The sequence below is a fragment of the Balaenoptera physalus genome, assembly GCF_965194825.1.
Source record: "Balaenoptera physalus genome assembly, chromosome: 5".
In the NCBI taxonomy this organism is placed as follows: domain Eukaryota; kingdom Metazoa; phylum Chordata; class Mammalia; order Artiodactyla; family Balaenopteridae; genus Balaenoptera; species Balaenoptera physalus.
In genome coordinates this window covers 79,515,571-79,541,802 of record NC_138884.1, presented here as the reverse complement: position 1 = coordinate 79,541,802, position 26,232 = coordinate 79,515,571, and the positions used below count along the sequence as shown (strand labels likewise).

Here is a 26,232-nt window from a genome sequence, read left to right as displayed (position 1 = left end):
ACAGAAACAAATCATAAACAATTAAGAAAATAGCAATAAGAATACACATATCGATAATTACCTTAAATGTAAATGGATTAAATGCTCCAACCAAAAGACACAGACTGGCTGAATGTATACAAAAATAAGACCTGAATATATGCTGTTGACAAGAGACCCACTTCAGATATAGGGATAGATACAGAATGAAAGTGAGGGGATGGAAAAAGCTATTCCATGCAAATGGAAATAAAAAGAAAGCTGGAGTAGCAATACTCGTATCAGACAAAATAGACTTTAAAGACTGTTACAAGAGACAGAAAAGGACAGTACAGAATGATCAAGGGATCAATCCAAGAAGAAGATATAACAATTATGTATGCACCCAACATAGGAGCACCTCAATACATAAGGCAACTGCTAACAGCTGTAAAAGGAGAAATCAACAGTAACACAATAATAGTGGGGACTTTAACACCCCCCTTACATCAATGGACAGATCATCCAGACAGAAAATCCATAAGGAAACACAGGCCTTAAATGACACATTAGACCAGGTGGACTTAATTGATATTTAAAGAGCATTCCATCCTAAAGCAGCTAAATACACTTTCTTCTCAAGTGCACATGGAACATTCTCCAGGATAGATCACATGCTGGGCCACAAAGCAAACGTAGGTAAATTTAAGAAAATTGAAATTATATCAAGCATCTTTTTTGACCACAACACTATGAGATTAGATATCAACTACAAGAAAAAAAAAACTGTAAAAAACACAAACATGTGGAGGCTAAACAATATGTTACTAAACAAACAACCAATGGACCACTGAAGGAATCAAAGAGGAAATCAAAAAATACCTAGAGACAAATGAAAATGAAAACACAATGATCCAAAACCTTTGGGATGCAGAATAATAAGTTCTAAGAGGGAAGTTAATAGCAATACAATCTTACCTCAGGAAACAAGAAAAATTTCAAATAAGCAACCTAACCTTACACCTAAAGCAACTAGAGAAAGAGAAAACAAACACAACCCAAAGTTAGTAAAAGGAAAGAAATCATAAAGATTAGAACACAAATAAATGAAATAGAGATGAAGAAAACAACAGAAAAGATCAATGAAACTAAAAGCTGGTTCTTCAAAAAGATAAAATTGATAAATATTTAGATAGACTCATCAAGAAAAAAAAGGTAAGGGGCTTAAATCAAAATTAGAAATGAAAAAGAAGTTACAACAGACACCACAGAAATACAAAGCATCCTAAGAGACTACTACAAGCAACTATATGCCAATAAAATAGACAGCCTAGAAGAAATAGACAAATTCTTAGAAAGGTACAATCCTCCAAGACTGAACCAGGAAGAAATAGAAAATATGAATAGACCAATCACAAGTACTCATATTGAAACTGTGATGAAAAAACTCCCAACAAACAAAAGCCCAGGACCAGATGGCTTCACAGGCAATTTCTATCAAACGTTTAGAGAAGAGTTAACACCTATCCTTCTGAAACTATTCCAAAAAACTGCAGAGGAAAGAACACTCCCAAATTCATTCTATGAGGCCACCATCACCCTGACACCAAAACCAGACAAAGATACCACAAAAATAAATAAAAGGAAATTACAGGCCAATATCACTGAACATAGACCCTAAAATACTCAACCAGAATACTAGCAGACCAAATCCAACAATACATTAAAAGGATCATACACTGTGATCAAGTGGGAATTATCCCAGGAATGCAAGTATTTCTCAATATCCACAAGTCAATCCGTGTGATACACCACAATAACAAATTGAAGAATAAAAACCATATGATCATCTCAATATGTGCAGAAAAATCTTTTGACAAAATTCAACACCCATTTATGATTAAAAAAAAGCTCTCCAGAAAGTGGGCAGAGAGGGACCATAACTCAACTTAATAAAGGCCATATATGACAAGCCCACAGCTAACACCATACTCATCAGTGAGATGCTGAAAGTATGTCCTCTAAGATCAGGAACAAGACAAGGAGGTCTACACTTGCCATGTTTACTCAACATAGTTTTGGAAATTCTAGCAATGGCAATCAGAGAAGAAAAGGAAATAAAAGGAATCCATATTGGAAAAGAAAAAGGAATACCATCACTGTTTGCAGATGCCATAATAACTATACATAGAAAATTCTAAAGATGCTACCAGAAAACCACTAGAGCTCATCAATGAATTTGGTAAAGTTTCAGGATACAAAATTAATACACAGAAATCTGTTGAACTTCTATACACTATCAACAAAAGATCAGAAAGAGAAATTATGGAAAAATCCCATTTCCCTTTGCATCAAAAAGAATAAAATACCTAGGAATAAACTTACCTAAGGAGGCCAAAGACCTGTATTCAGAAAATTATAAGACGATGATGAAAGAAATCGAAGATGACACAAACAGATGCAAAGATACACCATGTTCTTGGCTTGGAAGAATCAATGCTGTCAAAATGACTAGACTACCCAAGGCGATTTATAGATTCCGTGCAATCCCTATCAAATTACCAATGGCATTTTTCACAGAATTAGAACAAAAAATCTTAAAATTTGTATGGAAACATAAAAGGCCCCATATAGCCAAAGCAATCTTGAGAAAGAAAAACAGAGCTGGAGGAATTAGGCTCCCTCACTTCAGAATATACTATAAAGCGACAGTAATTAAAACAGTATGGTAGTGGCACGACGACAGACTTATAGATCAATGGAACAGTATAGAAAGCCCAGAAATAAACCCACGCACCTGTGGTCAGTATATGACAAAGGAAGCAAGAGTATACAATGGAGAAAAGACAGCCTCTTCAATAAGTGGTGCTGGGAAGACTGGACAGCTACATGTAAAAGAATGAAATTAGAATATTCTCTAACACCACACACAAAAACTCAAAATGGATTAAAGATCTAAATGTAAGACCAGATACTATAAAACTCTTAGAGGAAAACATAGGCAGAACACTCTCTGACATAAACCGCAGCAATATGTTTTTGGATCTACCTCCTAGAGTAATGCATATAAAAACAAAAATAAACAAATGAGACCTAATTAAACTTAAAAGCTTTTGCACAGCAAAGGAAACCATCAACAAAACAAAAAGACAACCTACAAAATCGGTAAAAATATTTGCAAATGATGCGACCAACAAGGATTATTCTCCAAAATATACAAACAGCTCATGTGGCTCAATGTCAAAAACACAAACACCCCAATCAAAAAATGGGCAGAAGATCTAAATAGACATTTCTCCAAAGAATACATACAGATGGCCAAAAAGCACATGAAAAGATGCTCATTATTACTAATTATTAGAGAAATGCCAATCAAAACTACAATGAGGTATCACTACACACTGGCCAGAATGGCCATCATGAAAAAGTCTATAAACAATAAATGCTGGAGAGGGTGTGGAGGAAAGGGAACCCTCTTACACTGTTGGTGGGAAGATAAATTGGTACAACCACTATGGAGAACAGTATGGAGGTTCCTTGAAAAACTGAAAATAGAGCTACCATACGATCCAGCAATCCCATTTCTGGGCAAATGTCCAGAGAAAACCATAATTTGAAAAGATACATGCACCCCAATGTTCATTGCTGCACTATTTACAATAGCCAAGACATGGAAGCAACCTAAATGCCCATCAACAGAGGAATGGATAAAGAAGATGTGCTACATATATATAGTGGAATATTACTCAGCCATTAAAAAGAATGAAATAATGTCATTTGCAGCAACATGGATGGACCAGGAGATTATCATACTAAGTGAAGTAAGTCAGAGAAAGACAAATATCATATGATATCACCTATATTTGGAATCTAAAAAGATGATACAAATGAACTTATTTACAAAACAGAAATAGACCCATAGACTTAGAAAACAAACTTATGGTTACCAAAGAGGAAAGGTCGGGGGGGGGGAGGGGTTGGATAAATTAGGAGGTTAGGATTAACATATACACACTACTATATATAAAACAGATCATCAACAAGGACCTACTGTATAGCACAGGGAACTTGACTCAATATTCTGTAATAACCTATATGGGAAAAGAATCTGAAAAAGAATGGATATATGAATATGTATAACTGAACCACTTTGCTGTATACCTGAAACTAACACAACATGGTAAATCAACTATACACCAATATAAAATAAAAATTAAAACAAATAATTATTGGTAGGTATGTACTTATTGCCATTTTAAACCTTGTTTTCCAGTTGTTTTTATAGTTCTTCCTTGTTCATTTCTTCTTTTGTTTTTCCTTTTGTGGTTTGATTATTTTCTTTTGTAGTATGCTTGAGTTCCTTTCTTTCTGGTTTTTGTGAACCTACTGGGTGTTTTGATTTGTGATTACTATGGATTTCAAGTATGTTGACCCATTATTATATCTTTAAACTGCTAGTCATACAAGTTCAAACACATTCTAAAAGATCTACATTTTTATACTCCACTCTCCCACATTTTGTGATTTTTGATGTTCTATTTTACATCTTCATACTTATTCTTTTGCTGTTAATTGTAGTTATAATTGCTTTTACAAAAAAATTTTTTTTTTTTGCTTTTTAATCTATGTACTGGCCTATTTAAGTGATCTTCAATCCTTTTACATATTTGCTTCTACTACTGTGATTTTTCCTTTCCAATAGATTCTTGCTTCTTTTCTAGAGAAAGAAGAAGACCCTTCTTCTTCAATATTTAGAGAAGACCCTTCCATATTTCTTTTAGGGTAGGTTTAGTGTTGCTCTATTCTTTTAGTTTTTTCTTGTCTGAGAAATTCTTTATCTCTCATTCTATTCTAAATGATAATCTTGCTGGGTAGAGTATCCTAGGTTGAAGGTTTATCCCTTTCAGGACTTTGAATATATCATGCCACTTCCTAGAAGTGGTGAACATTGCATTCATAACTTACCAATGCCGTAAACCTAACTAATAAGCATAGATTTTGCAAGAGGCTAAGCTGTTCTGTCTGAAAGCCTAATTGATTTTTAAGCGAAATTTACTGGAAACAATTTTATTAGACATATTCCACAATTTTTTCATCTCTTATATAAAAGAAATACTAAGATACTGACTTATTTAGGCTGAGCTACTTATTATGCCAGAGAGTGATTAAAATGGGATATTTACAGGTCAGCATCTCTACACTTCAGATCAGAAACTTAGCCACATAATTATCTAGCATCTAATTTTTGCAAGATTCTGTGCTACAGTCTACACAAGTAAAGAGCTACTTTTGTCCCTAAGGGGCCAAAAGTCCACTTGGGTAATGAGAAAAACTTTACATGAAAGCAAAATCTAAGGGCTATAAATAAAGGAGTCTTCAAAGGAATAAGTGATTACTTCCAGCCTGAGGGGAACACAGGGTCCCCATAAGAGTGGGTTTTGAGCTAGGCTTAATGAGGCAGCTGGACATTTGTTAGTTGGAAAACAAGAGGTGAAGAAGCATCAATTCAAAAGGGGGATACAGCTAAAGGTACAATTTGTCTGGTTTTTGGTCCTCTTTTCTTCTTCATAATATTGGGCTTTAGGCCAAAGTTTATGTTTGGTTTTAATACTGAGTTCCATGATTTCTAGACCTTAACAAAGGACCCATGGCTTCCAATGTGACCTGTTGATGCAATTAAGGAAGGTAATGAGAGGTTCTGGTGCATAATCTTGCTCCAGACTTGGTAAAAAGTAGCTTTTGTTTGTTTTGTGTCTTGTTTTCTACCTGGAGTTGTGTTAGAGAGCATCTGGTATGCATTTAAGATATCAACAGTGCAGAATTCCCACCACTAAAGAAGTTGGCAGGACCTGTTTCCTATTAGACATTACAATATGAACATGCCTATGCCTGTGGCTGTGTTGGACCTTCATTTCTCTTTCAAAGAATCACCTTCTATCCCCTCCCTTTAGCAGTTACCAAGAGATGAAGAGAAACTAGTTTTTGGTAGACCTCCAGATCATGCTGGCAACAGGGAGAAATGTATTCACATTTAGGATAGTGTAGTGACCAAGCACTTGAATTCTGAAGCCAGGCTGCCTACATTCATATCTTCATTCTACCACCTTAATGCTGGGTGATATGGGGTAAATTACTTAACCTCTCTGGTCCCTTGTTTTCTTGATCTATAAAATAGGAAAAACACAGATACTGCCACAAGAGATGACTGTGAGAATTAAGTGAGTTATTAGAAAGTATTTAGAAGAGATCCTGGAACACAGTAAGCACTAACTGGTAGATGTTAACATTCACATTGTTGATATTCATTGAGGGCATATGCCAGATGTCATATACAGATATGTTAAAATATTGGGACATTAACCCAGTTAATCCTAAAAATACGCTGCAAATCAGACAGAATCAGCCCCATCTTACTTGGGAGAAAATATTCTAGAGAGGTTAAATAACTTCTTCAGGCCACATTGTTCTCACTGCCAGAGATGGGAGCCAACCCAGACCTTTCAGGTTGCAAATCATGTGTCCTAGCCCTGACACCACGCTGCCTCCTAGTCACTTGTTTTTTGGCTTTGGTCTATCAAACCTAGGCCTCTTGCATGGAAGGCAGGGGTTCCTCTATCACTGCCCACCTCAGCTGGATGACTTGGGGCCAGAGGACAGAAGGGAAGGTGACTCAGTGAAACTTCAAGGGAGCCTGCCTCCCTCTTTCCCATGACAACTGTCTAAATCACCACCAGGCCATTTCTATTCTGAAATGGACAATCAAAAATGTCATTTTATTATGTTGGGTCAGGGGCAATAGCACTGTTGCATCTCTTCTTCAATTCTAAAACTTGGGGGCAATTTGATCTACTCCAAAGCAGTGAAATAACAAAGGTGCTTCATAGCACTGTAGTGCAATAACTGCCTTCCCCACTCTGTTACAAGCTTCTTTAAGTGCTCTCCCTTTTTCATCCTCCCCTGGGAGCCAGTCCAGTATAAGATGCAATGAGTGTTTATTAAGTAAAAATGCTTCCCTGCGGGGGGGGTGGGAGTGGTGGTGGGATGAATTGGGAGATTGGGATTGACATGTATACACTGATGTGTATAAAATGGATGACTAATAAGAACCTGCTGTATAAAAAAATAAATAAAATAAAATTCAAAAATTCTAAAAAAAAAATGCTTCCCTGCATTGCTAAGTTAGCATACTCTATGAACTGTTGTGACCAGAAATGCTGAGTCTAAAGGTCGTGTTCAGTGATATTTGAAGACATGCTGGCAATCACATGCAGGCCCAGACAATGCCAGTGTGATCAACTCCTGAGACGGAGGTGGGTCTGTCACACACCCTGGAGATTGGGGTGTTGTATGGGCTTCAGTGCCATCACCCCGATGGTTGAATATGCCCTTGGTGTCTGTCCCCTGCTTCCTGAGGCAACCTGGTTGGAGCTCTGGTTACCACTAGCTGCTCTCAGAAACTTGCTTGTCCTGGCCACTAAAATGGTCCAAGGAGATGGACCAGAACAATTGCTTCTCCTCCTGTTGCTGACCCAGGGTGCTGACCCCATGCAAGAGGTGAGAAAGCAGAAGGCAACCTGAGTAGGGGGCAAGGAGGTTACTCAGGGGGTTGCTTGGGTCCTGAATAAAGGAAAACACCCTGTGAATAATTAAACATTTGGTAATAAATTATTTTCAAAAAATGTTCCCAAAGGGCCACACATGAATACTAATGGGCTTCTATGGACCCATTGAACCTACTGCTGAACTGAATCTCCTTGGTAACCAGAAAGCAACTTACCATGCATGAGTCAACTGTGCCAGACTCATAGCCGGCACAGATCATCCGGGTGGTGATGGTCTTCGTGTCAAAGTAGGACTGACACTGCTCCAGAGAAATAATGCGGACTTCTCCCTCTTGCAGCTTAAAAGGCACTGGATTTTTTTTTAAAAAGAAGAAGAAATAAAATATATGAGGGTAAAATGACTCAAAAATGAGGCTAGCCAAATATGAAATGATAACATCTTTATACCAAGAAAACCATGTTCTTAAAATGTCATTTCAAAGACGAAGCTCATTTGGAATCAGAATTTTCCAATAATTATAAGTGCTGACAGCAATCATTTAATCAAACCCCTTCATTTTGTTAATGAGAAAATTGAGGTTATAAGTAACCTGGCTCATGCTTTCCCTCTCTTATTATGTGTAGCAACATAAACAATAGCTACTACGTGAAAAGGAAAATCATCAAGCCAGAGCGCTGCTCCAGGTGGGAGGCTGCCAGCTCTGTGACAGCTCAACATGTGAGCCCTGCTCTGCTCAAGTTCAGACTGCCTGTTCAGACTAACAGAGGAAGGGCTGCCCTATCCTTGGTTTGAACAATGTGTCTCATCATGTGCTACAGTAGCCATCATCTGAGGTCAGAACCTTGAATCCTAGAGGATACATCAGAGAGATGTGGAAAGGGAAAAGCCATCCCTTAGTGTCAGCAGAGAGAACATGTGAATTTCATCTTGCTCCAAAGTTCTCACAGAATAACAATGTATTTCTCAAAGCCAGCAGCAAGAATCTCTCATTGTTCAGCCATTCTACAAAACATACACACTGTTCTCCTTTTAGATAGTGATGGTGAAGCAGTGTACATGTACAGGGTACCTTAATGGAAGAAAGAATACGTTTTCCAATACGTTTGGAAAAATCAATGCAATGCAGACAGTGGAAGTTCCCCAAGTTGTCGAAAGAATGGTAAAAAGAACCATCGCTAATGTTTACTGGGTACCCACAGTGGGCCAGGCTCCTGCACTCAGCATTCTCTGGGCCTATTTTCTTTAATCTTTATAATAATCCTGTGAGTTAGACAGTTGCTATTATTTTTTCCATTTTATAGTAAGCTAGAAGGTGGTGTAGTCAGTGTCAATCAGATCTTTTCAATGAACTCAGACCCTTGCTCTTCCTACTACGTTATATACGTGGTATGTGCCATATGTCACACGATTACTCTGAGTTTAATGTGGATATTGGGAACAATACAAGTAGAGGCAGTATAGATTCTGCTCTCATATATCACAAAACTAATTATAGCTTTTAAAAACCAAGATTAGCAGGCATGGTGACATCAGATGTCTGACATTGCCTTTATATTTCTTACATGTTAGCTTTTCAGAAGTCATTGACTTACTACCGTCTAGTTACTTTTTTCTTTTTATTCTCAGTTGATCATATAGAAAAGAAACTCAGCTTAGCTCAAAACTTGACTAAATTTCAAGAAAAACAATCGTCCTTCAAATTGGCAGTTGCTAAGACGGATAACAGAACACAGATATATATCATCATCCTTGAGAGCTGCAGTACTACACCTGATATAGTTGGCATGGTCAGTGCCTACCATTAAAGAAAATATCTCATCGATTAAATTCTTATTCTAAACCTTTAATAAGTCAAGCAAAATGAGAGAGGCCTTTATGGGCGGCTGAGAGCAGTACAAATTTTTTAATTTCTATATGTTTTATTTTTTGAAATCATCTAAGAACCCAAACTATTTAAATTAATTTGAATAGGCAAATAGCTAACCAGTTTTCCTTCTAGAGAGACTTACAGGCTGTGTTACCGATGTTGATAGGACCAAATCATAACAAAGAGTTGGAAATGGGACCGTCCAGCTTGACTGCAGAAGAGGAACTACCTAACTGCTAGACAGAGGCTTCGAGCGACTGCCTGAAGTGAGTGCAAATCACCAATGGAAACAATGCAAGGGAGGATGACTTGATAGGTCTCATCTTGCGTGCCAGCTCTAAAACATCAGTAGCGGCTCCCTGGAGAAAGACTGAGATGTGGAGAAGGATTTCTGAGGTTGTATCTGGGCTTGGCAGGTTTAAGTGCATGGTGAAGTATTGACATCTATGATTTGCATGGAAGGGAGAGTGACACGTAATGCTAAGTATCTGTGGCTCTACTTTTGTAAGTGAAAATGGGAAATGATTGCCAAAGGCCAGGAAGTACCCTATTGTTTTCCAGTTACAAGCTGAAAGGCTCCTGAGGATCCTGACTTACTTTTGTTGCCCATGTGTCCCCAGCCTGTGATATAGCAGTAAGTATCAGGCTCTAACGACTGCTCCGGGCTGGGTAAGCAGACGGGCCGGACGTAGCTCGTTTCATCGATGTCTTCACTTAGCTCCACTATGCTGATGTCATAGTCCACCACTGCTCGACTGTAGCGAGGATGCAGGATGATGGTTTTCACGAGGCGCATCTGCATGAACGTTGATGGGTGGTCTAGATTATTGATGCCAAACACCACTTTCCAAACGGCAGCATTCTCTCTCCTAAAATAATAATTCAAGAGCTATTGGCATCTTAAGCTCAGATTTATCTTTTAAAATTTACATTTTATTTTTAAAATATTTATTTATGTAAATAATGGCTCTTTCCATGCCCATCTCCCACGTATTCATATAAGAAGCATTTATATAACCCCTGAGCAATTTGCAAATATTTCACTGTTGTGGAAAGCAAAGCCCATGCTTCCTGAATGGTGCTATTCTAGAAAATAACACTTGTTCGCTTTGAAAGGCAGGCAGCGTAGTTAATACTTGCTTCGTTGAGTGGGAAAGATGACGAAAAGACGTGAAGAGAAAAGAGACAAGAGAAAAAAATGAAAGAGAATGAAAAGCTGAGGCTAAGAGATCCCTCCAATAGGGAGCCAGGGCTTCAGAAATGTCAAGTTTTCAGGAAAGGCTTCTGAAAATTTCAAGCTAGGGGCTTAAAAAGGCCACCCACAACTTCTAATGGGCAGTCTTAGACTTCATTGTTTTTGAAAACTTGTCAGCAATAGTCTAGTCAATTCCACCTTAAAACACTTTTCCACTCGACTTCCAGGACTCTCCAAGCTCCAGAATTTCCTTCCATCTCTGGGGCCCCTTCCTCTCTGTCTTCTCTGCTGGATTCTCCTCCTCTGCTCAGTGTCTATATTGAAGTGCCCCAGGCCGCTGCCTTCAGTCTTCTCATTCTACACTCACCCCCTAGAAGATTTCACCTAGTCCAATGGCTTTAAATGCCACCCATAGCCTTGTACCTCCCAAACATATATCTCCAGCTCCATCCTCTCCCTTGAGCTGCAGACTTGTACATCCAATTATCCACTCACATATTTGCTTGGATGTTTGATGCTGGCTAAGATTTATGAGTGCTGTGTATGTGGCAATGTTCTAAGCATTCAGAATTCATTCTACAGTTATTTAATATTTATAGCCACCAGTTATGCAGTTGAATCATCTCTCTTATACCTAACATTGATTGCATCAGAAAGTCTTCACTACTCTGCTTTCAAATATATCCTGAATCTTGTTGTTTCTCCCTCTGCCACCACTACAATCCTAATCTAAGCTACTCTCATCTCCCAAATGGTGGCCCTTCTTCTACTCTTCGCCCCTATAACCCATTCTCCTCACAGTTGCAGAGTGATCATTTTAAAAATAAAATTAGATCAAATTCATTTTCTGCTCATAATTCTCCAAGGACTTTGAATCACACTCAAGACAGACTGTAGACTCCTATCCATGGCCTTCGAGGCCCCACATGACCTGCTCCATTCGAACCCCAGGGACTTTCTATTTTTGGACATGCCAAGGACATCCACAGCTCAGGACTCTTCCCTTTCTGTTCTCTCAGCTCTCACGTGGCTCCCACATTTATTCCTTCTCTTTACCCAGGTCCCAGCTCAAACATCACCACCTCAAAGCTGTCCTCCGTGACTGCCCAGTCTAGCCTTTACCCCATCACTCTGTACTCTTGACCCAGCTTTAATTTTTGTCTCACAGCACTCGTTGATACCAATGACGATACACTTCTTTGTCTGTTCTGTGTCTGGCCCCCAGACTGTAAGTTCTGGGAAGGCAGGGACTTGGCTGGTATTCCCAGGACCTAGTACCTGGCATACATTGGGTTCTTAACATGTACTTGTTTAATGATAGTTCAACAGATGATGTTTCAAAACGTTTATTAGTGGCCAACTCCAACCACCTAAGCAAGGTCTATTCATCACCATTGCCTCCACCTCCTCCTCCATTCTCAGTTTCTCTTCCTCTATAGTGGGCCAGGACCGAAGGTGTGGGCATTTAGTTGACCACAGTGTTGGAATGTGGAGCTTTTATTGTAGATATTCCCTTACACTGTGGTGACATGTCAGCCATGCCATCACTGTCCTCATTTGCAAGCTTACCCAACTAACGTAAGCTGTTCTGACCAGCTAGACCAGTTGTTTTCCAACCCAGGCTGAATACTGAATCACCTGAGGAGCTTTCAAATACTGATTTTCTGGGCATCATCCCGTATCAACTGAAAGTTGGGCTGGGGTCTGGGAATTAGTATTTTTAAGAGCTCCCTAGGGAGTCTCTGACAAAAACCCACCCACCCTCTTTTTTTCCTTGGCACGTCGTTCTTCACCATTTTCTCATGCATAGAAAAAATTCAAAACGCTGAGATTTTAGGAGGGTTAGGAAAAAGTATGCAAGGCCAACATTCAACCTGTTTTTAGCATTGTTGGGTTCTTGGACTAGATTCTACTAACAGAGTCCTCTATACAGTCCACACATTCTATCCTTTTTCCGTTGTAAAAAAAATAATTTTAGGTCTATCAAAATTGATGTCATATGGAAGCAACCTAAGTGTCCATCAGCAGGTGAATGGATAAAGAAGATGTGGTGTATATACATATATGATGGAATACTACTCAGCCATAAAAAAGAATGAGATGTTGTCACTCACAGCCACATGGATGGACTTGGAGGATATTATGCTAAGTGAAATAAGTCAGACAGAGAAAGACAAATACTATATGATATCATTTATGTGTGGAATATAAAAAATAAACTAGTGAATATAACAGAAAAGAAACAGACTCACAGATACAGAGAACAAACTAGTGGTTACCAGAGGGGAGAGGGAAGGGGGGGAGGGGCAAGATAGGAGTGGGGGTTAAGAGACACAAACTGTATAAAACAAATAAGCTACAAGGATATATTGTACAACACGGGGATACAGTCAATTTTTTTATTGAAGTATAGTTGATTTACAATGATTCAGGTGTACAGCAAAGTGATTCATATATATATTATATATATATATATTCTTTTTCAGATTTCTTTTCCATTATAGGTTATTACAAGATATTGAATATAATACCCTGTACTATACAGTAGGTTCTTGTTGTATAGTCAATATTTTATAATAACTATAAATGGAATATAACCTTTAAAAATTGTGAATCACTATGTCATACACTTGGAACATATAATATTGTACATCAAATATACCTCAATAAAAAAAATTGTCACTATTTGAAAAAATATATATATATAACATCTATATATCTATAGACACAGATACAGATATGGATAAGAGCTGGGGATTTCAATAATAAGCAAGAAAGACATGATCCCTGCCTATACAAACTTTAGAATTGAGTGAAGATGAACACTTAAAGAAACAATTATAATAAAATTCAGGAAGTGCTGTCTCATGAACATTACAGGATAAGGTTACAGAAGACTATTTTTCATTAAATAAAGCCAGCACTCAAAGAACATGCCTTTCTTTCTGTCTTTCTTCCCTCCCTTCCTTCCTTCCTTCTTTCCCTCCCTCCCTTTTTTTCCCTCCCTCCCTCCCTTCCTTCCTCCCTTCCTTCTTCCCTCCCTCGCTTCCTCCCTTCCTTCCTTCTTTCCCTCCCTCCCTCCCTTCCTTCTTTCCCTCCCTTCCTCCCTCCCTTCCTTCTTTCCTCCCTTCCTTCCTTCTTTCCCTCCATCCTTTCCTCCCTCCCTTCCTTCCTTCTCTCCCTCCATTCCTTCTTTCCCTCCATCCTTTCATCCCTCCCTTCCTCCCTCCCTTCCTTCTCTCCCTCCATCCCTCCCTCCCTTCCTTCCTTCTTTCCCACCATCCCTCCCTCCCTCCCTTCCTTCCTTCTTTCCCTCCCTCCTTCCCTCTCCCTGTTCCATTTTTCAGTCTAGAGGAGTAAGTGCATAACCATCTGAGAAATTCAATACTCACTTGAGATTCTATTGTTTAAGATATTTGAAATCAAACAATTATTGATTTCAAATGTCTACCTATTTAATAGCTTCTTGCCTCAAATCAGAGCTACTAAATTTTGGTTTCAAAAAAAATACTCACCTATCTGCTTAAATCACAAGCAGTATGACAAACAGTATGCAGTTGAACACTGCAAATTATTGGTAACAAAATGAAATAGTGTAAACTTTTCTGACTTAATTACTATATTGGGGTTAATCTAATTCTAACAGTAAAACATAAGTATCAATAAAACTGCTAAATGTTATTAACTTGTATTCAGTAGCCTGTTGTGACACAAGCTACTGTCCTTATGGCATTAATATCCACCAAAAGCAAAAAAAAAAAAAAAATACAGGAAATTCACATACTTTTTTATATTCAGCAAGGAAATTGTTCTATTTTCTTTTTTGTTATGAGTATAAGGGGGAAAATAAAGTCTCATTAAATGTTTTTTCCCAAGTCTGGCAAAAACCAGGAAAAACAATAACCTATTGTTCAAAAGGGGTACATGAAGTGAGGGAGATGTGTATAAATGGTATATTGGTATATTAAGCATGTTCTAGAAAGAGTGAGTCACCCCCATCTGGGTGGAAGCAAAAAGAGGAAAGAAGACTTAGGGCTACATGAAGGCCACATGAATCTAGTTTCAGTAAAAAGTACCCACTAGAGGAACACATAGGAACAAGCTATGTTTATGTGGCCATTTTAGTGAAGAGTAAATTGGACTACAAAGATAAAAAGCCAAGTATAGGAGGTGAAAATCTTCAGCATCAAGGGGATTTTTTTCTCAGTGCCGTCAGACTTCAAAGCAACAGCAAGGAGAACTGGTGCATCCTTAAAGAAGACTGTGCAAAGATCCTCAGGCTCTGAGAGTGAGGAAGAAGGCAAGGTGAAGCCAGGTGAAAATCCACCAGTAACAATAAAAGTGGCTGAGGAAGATGTTAACAGACCTTTTTCTCCTTTCATTCTTGCTCTACATAGTATTTCATTACCAGAAATTCTTATTTAATTTGCTTCATGTTTATGCTCCTGTTTTAATGATGAATATACATTATAGATAATGTTGAGATAATATGATTTCAACTTCTAATTCTTCAATTATCACTCTAAAGAGAAAACACAGCTACCTATACACCTCAGATGCATTATGACATCCAGGGAAGTTTATACAGAATTGAAGGCACAATGTCTCTGGACACAATAACCAGTTTCAGTTTGTAATTTGCCAAACTCAGCTCTAGTTTAGGCATAAATTTGCCACATTTTCACTTAATTCAGCTGGCCAGGTTTAGAGATTTTCTTCTATCTTTATCTTTTCTTAAGAGCACAAAAATTTCCCTTTTTATACCCTTTCTGATTTTACTTTGAATAACTTATATTTACTATTTACCTTTTTTCCGAAAATAAAATTAATATTTATAATTAACCGCTGTGATAGAAATCACTATTTTACAAGACTTACTCCAGAAATGGCACAGCCATGTGGTGACTTGGAAGTAATTTGAAATTTACCATATCTGCACTAAGTAAAGAAATATCACACAAAAGCATCATTTCTGTTCTACAAATCTTAGGAACCTCTTACTTTTAATATTGCATCTGCACTTGGTATGTTTAAAGAATTCTCTCTAACACATGCAGTGAATAGATTCTAGAATGGGATGACCACAACATAAATGCATAAAGGGGCCGAGTATAAGTCAGTAAGTAGTGGGTGTCAGACCACAAGACTTGCCCATCTCGAGGGCCATCTGCCTCTCAGCTCCTGCTGATGGCTGTCGTATTGGAATATCCAGTGTGAACTGACCTTCTGATTGTTTCAGGGAAGCCAAAGTTCTGGATTTTAGGTAAAGTATACACAGTTTGAACTGCTGGCTAAAGTTTTTAAATGTATCTAACAAGCAAAAGAGATCAGAGCTGATTCTTCTTTTAGTATAAAATCTCTATAGTTTCCAAGTATTTCTACATATCAATTCAATCATCTTCTCACCAATTATGAGGTATAAATAGGAATGCTTACTCCATTTTAGAGAAGATAAAGCAGTGACTCAGAGCAGATTAGTGACTCATCTAAAATCACAGAGATACTAAGTGATGGTAGCAGGCCAGAAAGCCAGTCCTTTAAACCCCTACACCACAACCTTTATACTAAACTTCTCTGAAACAAAGAGAAGGGTCCACAGGTATCAACACAAGAATCAGGTATTGGCCACAGAGTGGAAAGCATGCAGGATGAATGGAGACTGACTGGTGAGTGATAGGATGGCAGATAGAAGGAAGATAACTTCTCTTTCCTGAATGTATCCCCCAGATATGATGGGGAACTAGCCGCCAGTAATGAAATTACAGAAAGTGAGCAATTCTATTATCCCAGGGTCCAAAAAAGCTAGAGAAGGGGATAGTCAGATACACATCCTAGAGCTTAGAGAATCAGATTTAAGAATGTTTCAGGAAAAAGATAGGACAATGTGTCCAGACACTCTTCAAACAAGTACAGCTAAACAGAGATGGGAGAGTTTGAGTTCCAAATTCTGATTTACCATCACAAATGACTGCAGTAAGAAAATGAAGAATCATCCAAAAGGTAAATGTTACAACGTAAGAATCTCAGAGCTTTCAAACTGCAAAGTTTATCACAGAACAGTGGCAAGAAACTGTAGCAATTGTCAAAAAGTCTTAGTCATAGAATCCTCCTACACTGTTGGTGGGAATGTAAATTGGTACAGCCACTACGGAGAGGAAAATGGAGGTTCCTTAAGAAACTAAAAATAGAGCTACCATATGATCCTGTAGTTTCACGCCTGGACATATATCCAGAGAAAACCATAATTTGAAAAGATACATGCACCCCAACATTCATTGCAGCACTATTTACAATAGCCAAGACATGGAAGCAACCTAATTGTCCATTGACAGATGAATGGATAAAGAAGATGTGGTATATATATATACATATACATACACATACACAATGGAATATTACTCAGCCATAAAAAAGAATGAAATAATGCCATTTGCAGCAACATGGATGGACCAAGAGATTATCATACTAAATAAAGTCAGACAGAGAAAGACAAATATATGATATCACTTATATATGGAATCTAAAAAAAAGGATACAAATGAACTTATATACAAAACAGAAATAGATGTACAGACATAGAAAACAAACTTATGGTTATGAAGGGGGAAAGGGGGGAAGGAATAACTTAGGAGTTTGGGATTAACATATACACATTACTATATATAAAAAGATAACCAACAAGGACCTACTGTATAGCACAGAGAACTAAACTCATTATTTTGTAATAACCTATAATGGAAAAGAATCTGAAAATCTACATCTATATATATAACTGAATCACTTTGCTGTATACCTGAAACTAACACAACACTGTAAATCAACTGTACTTCAATAAATTTTTTTTTTTTTGTGGCCATGCTGTGTGGTTTGCAGGATCTTAGTTCCCCGACCAGGGATCGAACCTGGGCCCCCGGTAACTACTGGACCGCCAGGGAATTCCCTATACTTCAATCAATCAATCAGTCAATAGAAAAAAAGCAGGAAAAATAAAAATGGCTTCTCAGCAAAATTATGTGTGGGAAGAACAAGATGAGGATTTCTATCTGGGGCAAATAATTTAATATTAGTAGTGAACTAAGACAAAGCTGAACTATTTGAACTTTCCTTTACTTCTAATATCTCCATTCAAGGAGAATGGTCTTCAGGCAACATCCAAAAGATTCATCTTCCATGTGATAAAACGTATAAGTGCTTAATACATTGAAATGTTGAGTTGATGTCTGGTCTAAGATATGGGAGGGGTCAGTAAAAGATCACTGACCTTCTGCAGAGGAGTTAACATTTCTAGTTCCAGACAAATTATAGTCCCAACTACTAAAAGAGCTACAGATGTCATCACTAACACCGAGAAGGGGCTGGTTAGTCAGTTAACAAATATTTGATTGGTTGCTATATTCCTTGCTGAAAGAAATGAAAATACAGAGGCGAGGAAGACAGACAGGGTTCATGCCCTCATAGAGCTTTCATCCTGGGCTAGCCAAATATATATATAAACAAATAAGATTATCTCTGGTAATTAGGAGGGAAAAAAAATAGGATAATGTGATAGAGAGATGACTGATTGGAGGGGGGTCATTTTAGCTAGGATGGTTAGGGCAGGCCTTTGACAAAGTGACACTTAATTTGAGACTTGAATGAGGGGAAGGAGGCAATTTTGTGACTCCATAGGAGGGTTCCATACTGCAGAAGCAGCAAGTAGAAAAGTCCTAAGGCAGGAATGAGATTGGGGGATTTCAGGGACAGAAAGGCTACATGTTTGGAGACCAATGAGTGATGAGAGAATAGGGGGAGATGCAAAGAGGTAGGACTAGATATTTAAAGGCTATGATAAGAAATCTTATTCTTGTTACAATGAGAAGCTGTTGTACAGTTTTAAACAGGTGGTGACATGGTATGATTTACATTTTAGAAAGATCACCATCTCACTGTGTGTAGAATAGACAATAAATGAACAAGAGAGTAGTCTAAAAAAAAAAACAGATAGGAAACTTTTAAAAGTTGTTATGGATTGATTGTGTCCCCCTGCAAAATTCATATATTGAAATCCTAATCCCCAATACATCAGAACAAGATCTTATTTGGAGATAAGGTCTTTACAGAGGTAATCAACTTAAAATGAGGCCAGTATGGTGAGCCCTAATCCAATATGACTGGGTATCCTCATGAAAAGGGGAAACTTGGAGACAGGCATGCACACAAAGGGTGAAGATGAAGACAAAGATCAGAATTAGGCTTCTATAGGCCAAGGAATGCCAAAGATTGCCAGCAGAACACCAGAATCCAAGCGAGAGGCATTCTCTCTCACAGCCCTCAGAAGGAACCAACCATCCCAATACCCTGATCTTAGACTTCTAGCCTCCAGAACTGTAAGACAATAAACCTCTGTCAATAAACTTCTTGGCTTGTTGAAGCCACCCAATTTGTGGTACCTTGTTATGGCTGCCCTAGGAAGCTAATACAATAATCCAGACCTGATATGATGGTGGTCTGGATTAGGATTATAGCATAAAGATGATGAGAGGCAGTTGGGTTCAAGCTATATTTTGAAAGAAGATCCTACAGAACTTACTGCTAGAGTAAAAGTGGGAGGAATTAAGGATAGCTCCCAGGTTTGGTGTATTAGCAAACCAATGGATAGTGATGCCTCTTACTGAGATGGGGAAAGTTTGTGAAGCATACAATTATTTGCTCAGTGGGAGAGATGAGGAATCAAGTTTTGTTCTGGCCATGTAAAGTAGAATGTTTATTACACATTCAAATGGACACTTCATCTAAGCATTTAAATATGTTTGAGGTTGGTGGGTTGGGAGAAAATCTGGGCTGTGCTAGAGATATAAATTTGGAAGTTATGAATAAATATTTGATATTCATATTCGATATTCATATCAATATTTGATATTCATATTTGTTCAAATGTAAGGAAGCATTTGAAACTATGTGATTAGATGATTGTAGACAGATAAGAAAGCCAAGAATTAGGTCCTTATCTGATCATGGGCTGCTATAACAAACTACCATAGAGTGGGTGGCTTAAACAACAGTTATTTCTCATAGTTGTTGAGGCCCGAAGTCAAAGATTAGGGCACTAGCATGGTCAGGGTCTGGTGAAAATCGCCTTCCTCGTTTACAGATGGTGGTCTTCTTGTTGTATCCTTACACGGCAGAGGGAGAGAGGGCTAGCTTTCTTTCTCTTCTTATAAGGACACTCATCCCAACATGGGTTTCACCCTCATGACCTAATCACCTCCCAAGGGCCCCACCTCCTAATAGCACCTTATTAGGGGTTAGATTTTCAACATGTGGAAATTCGGGGGACACAACTGTGCAATCCATAACACACCTGGAGAACTAAAACATTTAGTGGCCTAAAAGAGAAGCTGCAAAAAAAGAAAGATAAGGGTAGGTCAGTGACATAAGAATTTTTTGTGTTATTTTAAAAGAAAAGTGAAGAAAGTATTTTAAGAAGGATGTAATAATCAAATACTAGGGAGGGTTCCAGTGAGTTAGAAACTGAAAATCCACCATTGGATTTGGCAAGATGGAAGTCACGAAAGACTTTGGTAAGTGTCATTTCTGTAGTGGCCTTGATGACAACCCAACTGGAGTGACCTGAGGGGAATACAGGAAGTGTAAAAGTGGAGACAGTGACTGTAGGAAACTCTTTTAGGAGTTTAACTGTGAGTACTAGCCAAAATGGGGCAAGAGTTGAAGAGGGATGTGAAGTCAAGAGAAGGGGGTTTAAGTTGGTGACACTAAGGCGTGTTTGCTGAAGGGAACGATCCAGCAAAAAGAGAGAAACTGATGAAAAATAGAAATGATGATTTTAAAATAAAGTCTTTGATGGAATAAAGACACAGACCTACTAGAGAATGGACTTGAGGATATGGGGAGGGGGAAGGGTAAGCTGTGACAAAGTGAGAGAGTGGCATGGACATATATACACTACCAAATGTAAAATAGATAGCTAGTGGGAAGCAGCCGCATAGCACAGGGAGATCAGCTCGGTGCTTTGTGACCACCTAGAGGGGTGGGATAGGGAGGGTGGGAGGGAGGGAGATGCAAGAGGGAAGAGATATGGGAACATATGTATATGTATAACTGATTCACTTTGTTATAAAGCAGAAACTAACACACCGTTGTAGAGCAATTATACTCCAATAAAGATGTTTTAAAAAAAGTAAATGCATGTAAAATAAAGTCTTTGAAAGATGAATGGAAATATGATTGTCCTTAAAAAGGAGCAAGGACACATCCTCCACCATAACTCAAGGGAAAGGAGGGAACGTGGCCACAGATACAAGTAACTTGTTGGAATTAGGGGTGAGACAAGGCAAAACATATAATGATGTCTATTTTCTTCATAAAGAATGAGGTGAGACCAGTGGAGGGTGAAGGAGATTTGGGGAGAGAGGAGAAGATGTCAAATAGTTGAGGATGGAAAAGTGGCTTTAACTGTGAACATATACTGGATGGGTGCCATATTGTTAGATGCTCATTTGAGATTCATGATCATACATTTGACATGAGCTCAGTTAGCAGTCTGGTGTGTGATATTCTCCAGCGATGACCAGCTGTTCAGGTGCAGGTGCAGAGTACGTGGATAGTTGCAGGACAAGAAGAAACAAGTAAGTAACTACAAAGATTAGAAGGGGAAGAACTCCCAGTTTCTGTGAGCCCCAAAAGCTATGGGAATTGGCCTAATGTTTAGGCCAACTGCTGGCTACATCCTAGACCCAGACATTTTTCCACTGGAGCAGTGAGGATGCAGAGGATGCCTCCTTAGGGGGCAGGGCAGTGGGGAGCATGGAGTCAGGTGAGGGTCACCACAATTGCTCACTCACCGGTGATGCTGGAAAACAGCACCCCAGGGGAGGTATGGATCCAAAATGGAGAATTCCTATTTTAGTGGACATTAGTACTTGATGGGAATGGATCAAATCTCTCAAGTAGACAGAACGGAAAGAAAAAATTGCAAATGAATGGCATGGTTTATATGCACCTAGAAGATAAAGAAGTAACCATGAGAACATGACACGGGCTCAGTAATAAAACGTCAGATCAAACCTCTCACTTCTTTTCCTGACTGTATTAAAAGACTGTTAGATCAGTACAGGTGGGTAAGTCAATGGTTATTTTCTGTGGAGAATGAGAAAGGCAGCTGTCCAGAAATAGGTGAAAAGATTACTGAGTAATATTAAGGGTCCAATGGGTGCTGAAAGTCAGGCATGACACTAATCTGCATCCTTGGGTAATGTTCTCCTCAGTTTGGAAGAGCATGAATATAGGATTGAAAACGTGCTCTTCATATTGACTCTTAGTTGGAGGTCTGCATGGTGTGTATGGTAGAAAGATCTAGGGGCAAAGAAGCTGAAGGTCCTGGTGAGAGGACTGAAGTGATGGTCCCAGTGCACTAGGTTACCTGGGGAAAGAAACGAGATGAGGAGGAGACAGATGGACTGAGAAAACAGGAGGAGATGCGCAGACAAGCAAACACAAGTCTTGTTGGAGTGAAGGGCTGGTGTGGTAGAAATCAAGACATGGGTGACCTGGCAGGGTTAAGGGTTGTGATCATATAGTAAAAGGATAGTTTTTCATGCAGATTTCCTGGAGAGGAATCAGACACTTCTGATAACTACTAGTTGTGTGCCAGCCTAGGAAGTTCATCCTTAAGTCTCTTGGAGGTGGAAGAAGGCAAGGAAATTGCTTGTTAAATTACCCCTGAAACTCAACGTCTTTCTTCCTTAGAGCTGTGGAAGTTGAATTGTTACTATGGCATCTGGGACTTCATCTGATCAACGTAGTACCTCATGGTTTTAATTTTCCTTTGGGATTTTTAAATACCTCTCCATGCAGGAGCAAGACATGTCCTTTTTTTCCATGAATATAATTAAAAGAGACAGGCTTGAAAAGAACTACAGATGGGTCACACTGGGCCTTGCCAAAGTATGGAATCAGGATATGAAGTAAATCCCATTAATTGCAGCAATTGATGGATCCTACAGAGAGTAAGGCTTACAATTAGAGGTTCTCAAAAGTTTTGAGGGCCACTGGAAAGATTGCAAAATAGAACCAAAGTTATTAGCACACATTCAAGCAAAGACTTGTTTGAAGTTGGGCAATTTCTAACTTCTTATGGATAGGGCAGGCCCCACTTGACAGTTCTGTGAAGTCTAATGTTCCATGAAATTTTACCAGGGCCTTTGATAGAATATCCATTTCCTTAATTATAAACACATTTCTTCTCTATTGCAAGGTTTCTCCTTAACTTCACAGATCTGTCAGTGAAAGACAAAACTGGGATACCACATATGGAAATTTGACCAAAGTGGTGCATGAACTGGATGAATTAGTATATAAAAGGTGTTAGTCCCTTAAAGAGCTGTTGGATTCATTTAGGTGATCGTCTTTTGATAAATGTACTCTTGCTAGTACAATCTTCTGCTTATCATGGAGTTATAAATCAGAACTGGAAAAGACATCTGGAAACATCTGGCCCCTTCCAAAGCAATAACATTGCAATGTATTTCCTGACATACTACACAGACTCTTCCAATCATTTAGGATCGTTCTTACACATTAAAAGTTCTCAAGAGGAGGTTCTGGTTTGATTTTTTACATTATATTTCCCCAAAAAGAGCAATCAAATAGCTAGATATACACATTTCCATTTTATAATCACTTCTCATATTATATTCTAATTACTTGTTTAAATGTCTGTCTCCTCACTAGGTTAGCATTCCAAGAAAGGAAACATATATTCATTTCTTTAACCCCCATATGGAGATGAATATATGTTCTGGGACTCTATTCTGTAGAAACAAGAGTAACAATAGGTGAGTAGCTTTGCATAAGATGTATTGCAGTGTTGTTAAAGTGATAGCAAACTGGAACTAACGTGAATGTCCATCAACTGGGGAATAATAAAAAAAAGTATGGTGAATCTCTATGATGGAATATCATTTAGCTTTGAAAAAGAATGAGCTAGAGCTACATCAACTGACTTGGAGGGGACGTCCATTATATACTGCTACATGAGAAAAGCAACTTACAAACAAAAGTATAGCGTGTGATTTCAAATTGTAAAAATAAATGACACCCTGTGAAAAATATATGTTTATAGCTGTGGAGGAACAATCACTAGGGGTGACCTTGAGGATGATGAGAAAGTAAAGGAGAGAGAGTATGGAAGGAGATAAAAATTGAGCTAGCAAAATGAAAAAATATTCATGCCGTAATGCTAAGGGAAAAGTCAGAATGCATGTGTTTTTGTTTTGTTTTATTTATTTTTGGCTGCGTTGGGTCTTTGTTACTGCACGCGGGCTTTCTCTAGTTGCAGTGAGTGGGGGCTACTCTCCATTGTAGTGCGTGGGCTTCTCACTGTGGTGGCTTCTCTTGTTGCGGAGCATGGGCTTTAGGCACACGGGCTTCAGTAGTTGTGGCTCGTGGGCTCAGTAGTTGTGGCTCGCGGGCTCTAGAGCCCAGGCTCAGTAGTGGCGCACGGACTTAGTTGCTCCGCGGCATGTGGGATCTTCCCAGACCAGGGCTCGAACCCGTGTCCCCTGCATTGGCAGGTGGATTCTTAACCACTGCACCATCAGGGAAGTCCCTGAATGCATGTTTTTAGTAATAATATTTTAAAAAGAAAAATTTACCTTTATTGATGTCTTACTGACTGGTATCAGGCATGGTTCTTAAGGTTTTACATAGGCTATCTCACTTGATGCCTGCACCAACCCTGTGAGGTAGGGACGGTTATTTCCCTCATTTCATAGATGAGGAAACTTGGCCCAGAGAAGTTTATAAATTGACACAGTAAGTGGCAAAGCTGAGAAAAAATAATAATAAACAAATAGGCAAAAAAACGAAATTGCATTTTTTTCTACAGATTAACCTGGTAAAATGAAAATAATCAATTTAATGAGGTGACAGAACTGTGAGTTATTTGTGTTAAATTTTTGCTATTATTTATTATTACTTTTAAATAAAGTAAAATTATTAAAAATAAAAAGAAGAAAATGGGCGGTATGGTGGTTTTGCAAACATGTCCTCAAATACTTTGCCACTCCTCTCGCTGAGAGAAGAGTTCTATGTTTCTTCCCTTTGAATCTGGGTGGGGCTGTGACAGCTCTGACCAACTCCATAGTGTAAGTAATGCTGTGTGTCTCTGGAGGTTGGATCAAAAAAGGCTTCCTCCTGGCTCCCTTTTTGGGACTCTCACTTTAGGGGGTGTTAGCTACCAAGCTGTGAGTCTCACTTGGAGAGAAACAAATGCCCCTGCCAACAGGCAGCATCCACTGCCAGACTTCAGGTGGTGCCAGCCCCTAGAACCTTAGTTCCTTCCAGCAGAGTTCCCAGACATTGCTGAGCAGAGACAAACCATAAGCTATTTCCTGTCTAGATGTCTAATCTCCAGAATCTTCCATGGGCAAAAAAAATGGTTGTTGTTTGTTGTTGTTGTTGTTATTTTGTTATTGTTTGGTTAGGGGTCTTTTTTTTTTTTTTTTTTTGCTCCTAAATTATACAACAACAGTCGAAATAGATGAGGACCTTCCACAGTGATGTTTGTCAACTTGGGGTAGGTTTCCCCTTGGTCTTATTTTTCTGCTCCCTTTAGGTATTTTGTGATGATTAACTTTATGTGCCAAGTGGCTGGACCATGGTGCCCCAATATTTGGCCAAACATTTTTCTGGATGTTTCTGTGAAGGTGTTTTTGTGGAAGAGATTAGCTTTCAAAATGGTGGACTATTAGTAAAGCAGGTTACCCTCCATAATGTGGGTGGGCCTTACCCAATCAGTTGGAGACTTTCATAGAGCAAAGACTGATCTCCCCAGAGCAAGAAGGAGTTCTGCCAGCATGCTGCCTTTGGACTCTAACTGCAGCTCTTCCCTGAGTCTCCAGCCTGCCTGCCACCCCATCAGACTTTACACTCACCAAGCCTCCAGGAATGTTTGCCAATTCCCGGAAAACTCTTTCTTTCTCTCTCATTGGTCTGTTTCTCTGGACAGCCCTGACTAACACACATATTATACTTTTCACTCTACTTCCCAAACTCCTCACCAATTCCTCCAGCATGCTAACCTCACTGTAGTATCCAAGCAAATCTGCTCTGTTTAACTTCATATGCATTTGATGTATTTAAGAGGGCTAGAAAAGAGACTAAAGCTGGCTAGAGAGTCAATCTTCTAAACTTCTTCCTCTTCCTCCCTCCTTAGGACATAAATCATAAGCAATATACATCTGTTGTCAATAAGTGAGCAGCACCTATATAGGATGATAACACCAAGGGTAGAAAAATCTAAGCAGATAAGGACCTGGGAAGGAGATCAACTGTGGATTTTGCACTGAATTACAGAATGGCATATGCCATTAAGAATACCCAAGTGACAAAATGATCAGGCAAAGCAAAAGAAAAGGTGCAGCTTACCCCTCGAAGCAGTGGGCGACTGTCAGAACCCACTTCTTGGCAATGAGGACACAGCCACAAATGTGACCACTGGGTTCACTCTGCAGGGAACACTGCCAGGGCCACCTTCCTGGGCGACTCGTCCGACCCCCGAGGATCCTCTTGTTCATTCGGGCAGCAGGGCGGCGCCCACAGTCTACCAAGGAGCAGGAGACAGCATGTGACTCACTACCAAACCCAGCTA

At 38.9% G+C, this 26,232-nt stretch overlaps 1 protein-coding gene across 1 annotated transcript in view; it reads right to left on the bottom strand.

The window, feature by feature from the left end:
• The window catches only part of CORIN (corin, serine peptidase), a 261,470-nt gene that overhangs the window by 15,999 nt on the left and 219,239 nt on the right, over nt 1-26,232 (bottom strand). The window contains 3 exon segments of the mRNA XM_082462463.1: nt 7,736-7,869; nt 9,986-10,257; nt 26,010-26,184. Of these exon segments, the coding sequence (XP_082318589.1) occupies nt 7,736-7,869; nt 9,986-10,257; nt 26,010-26,184 (581 nt within the window).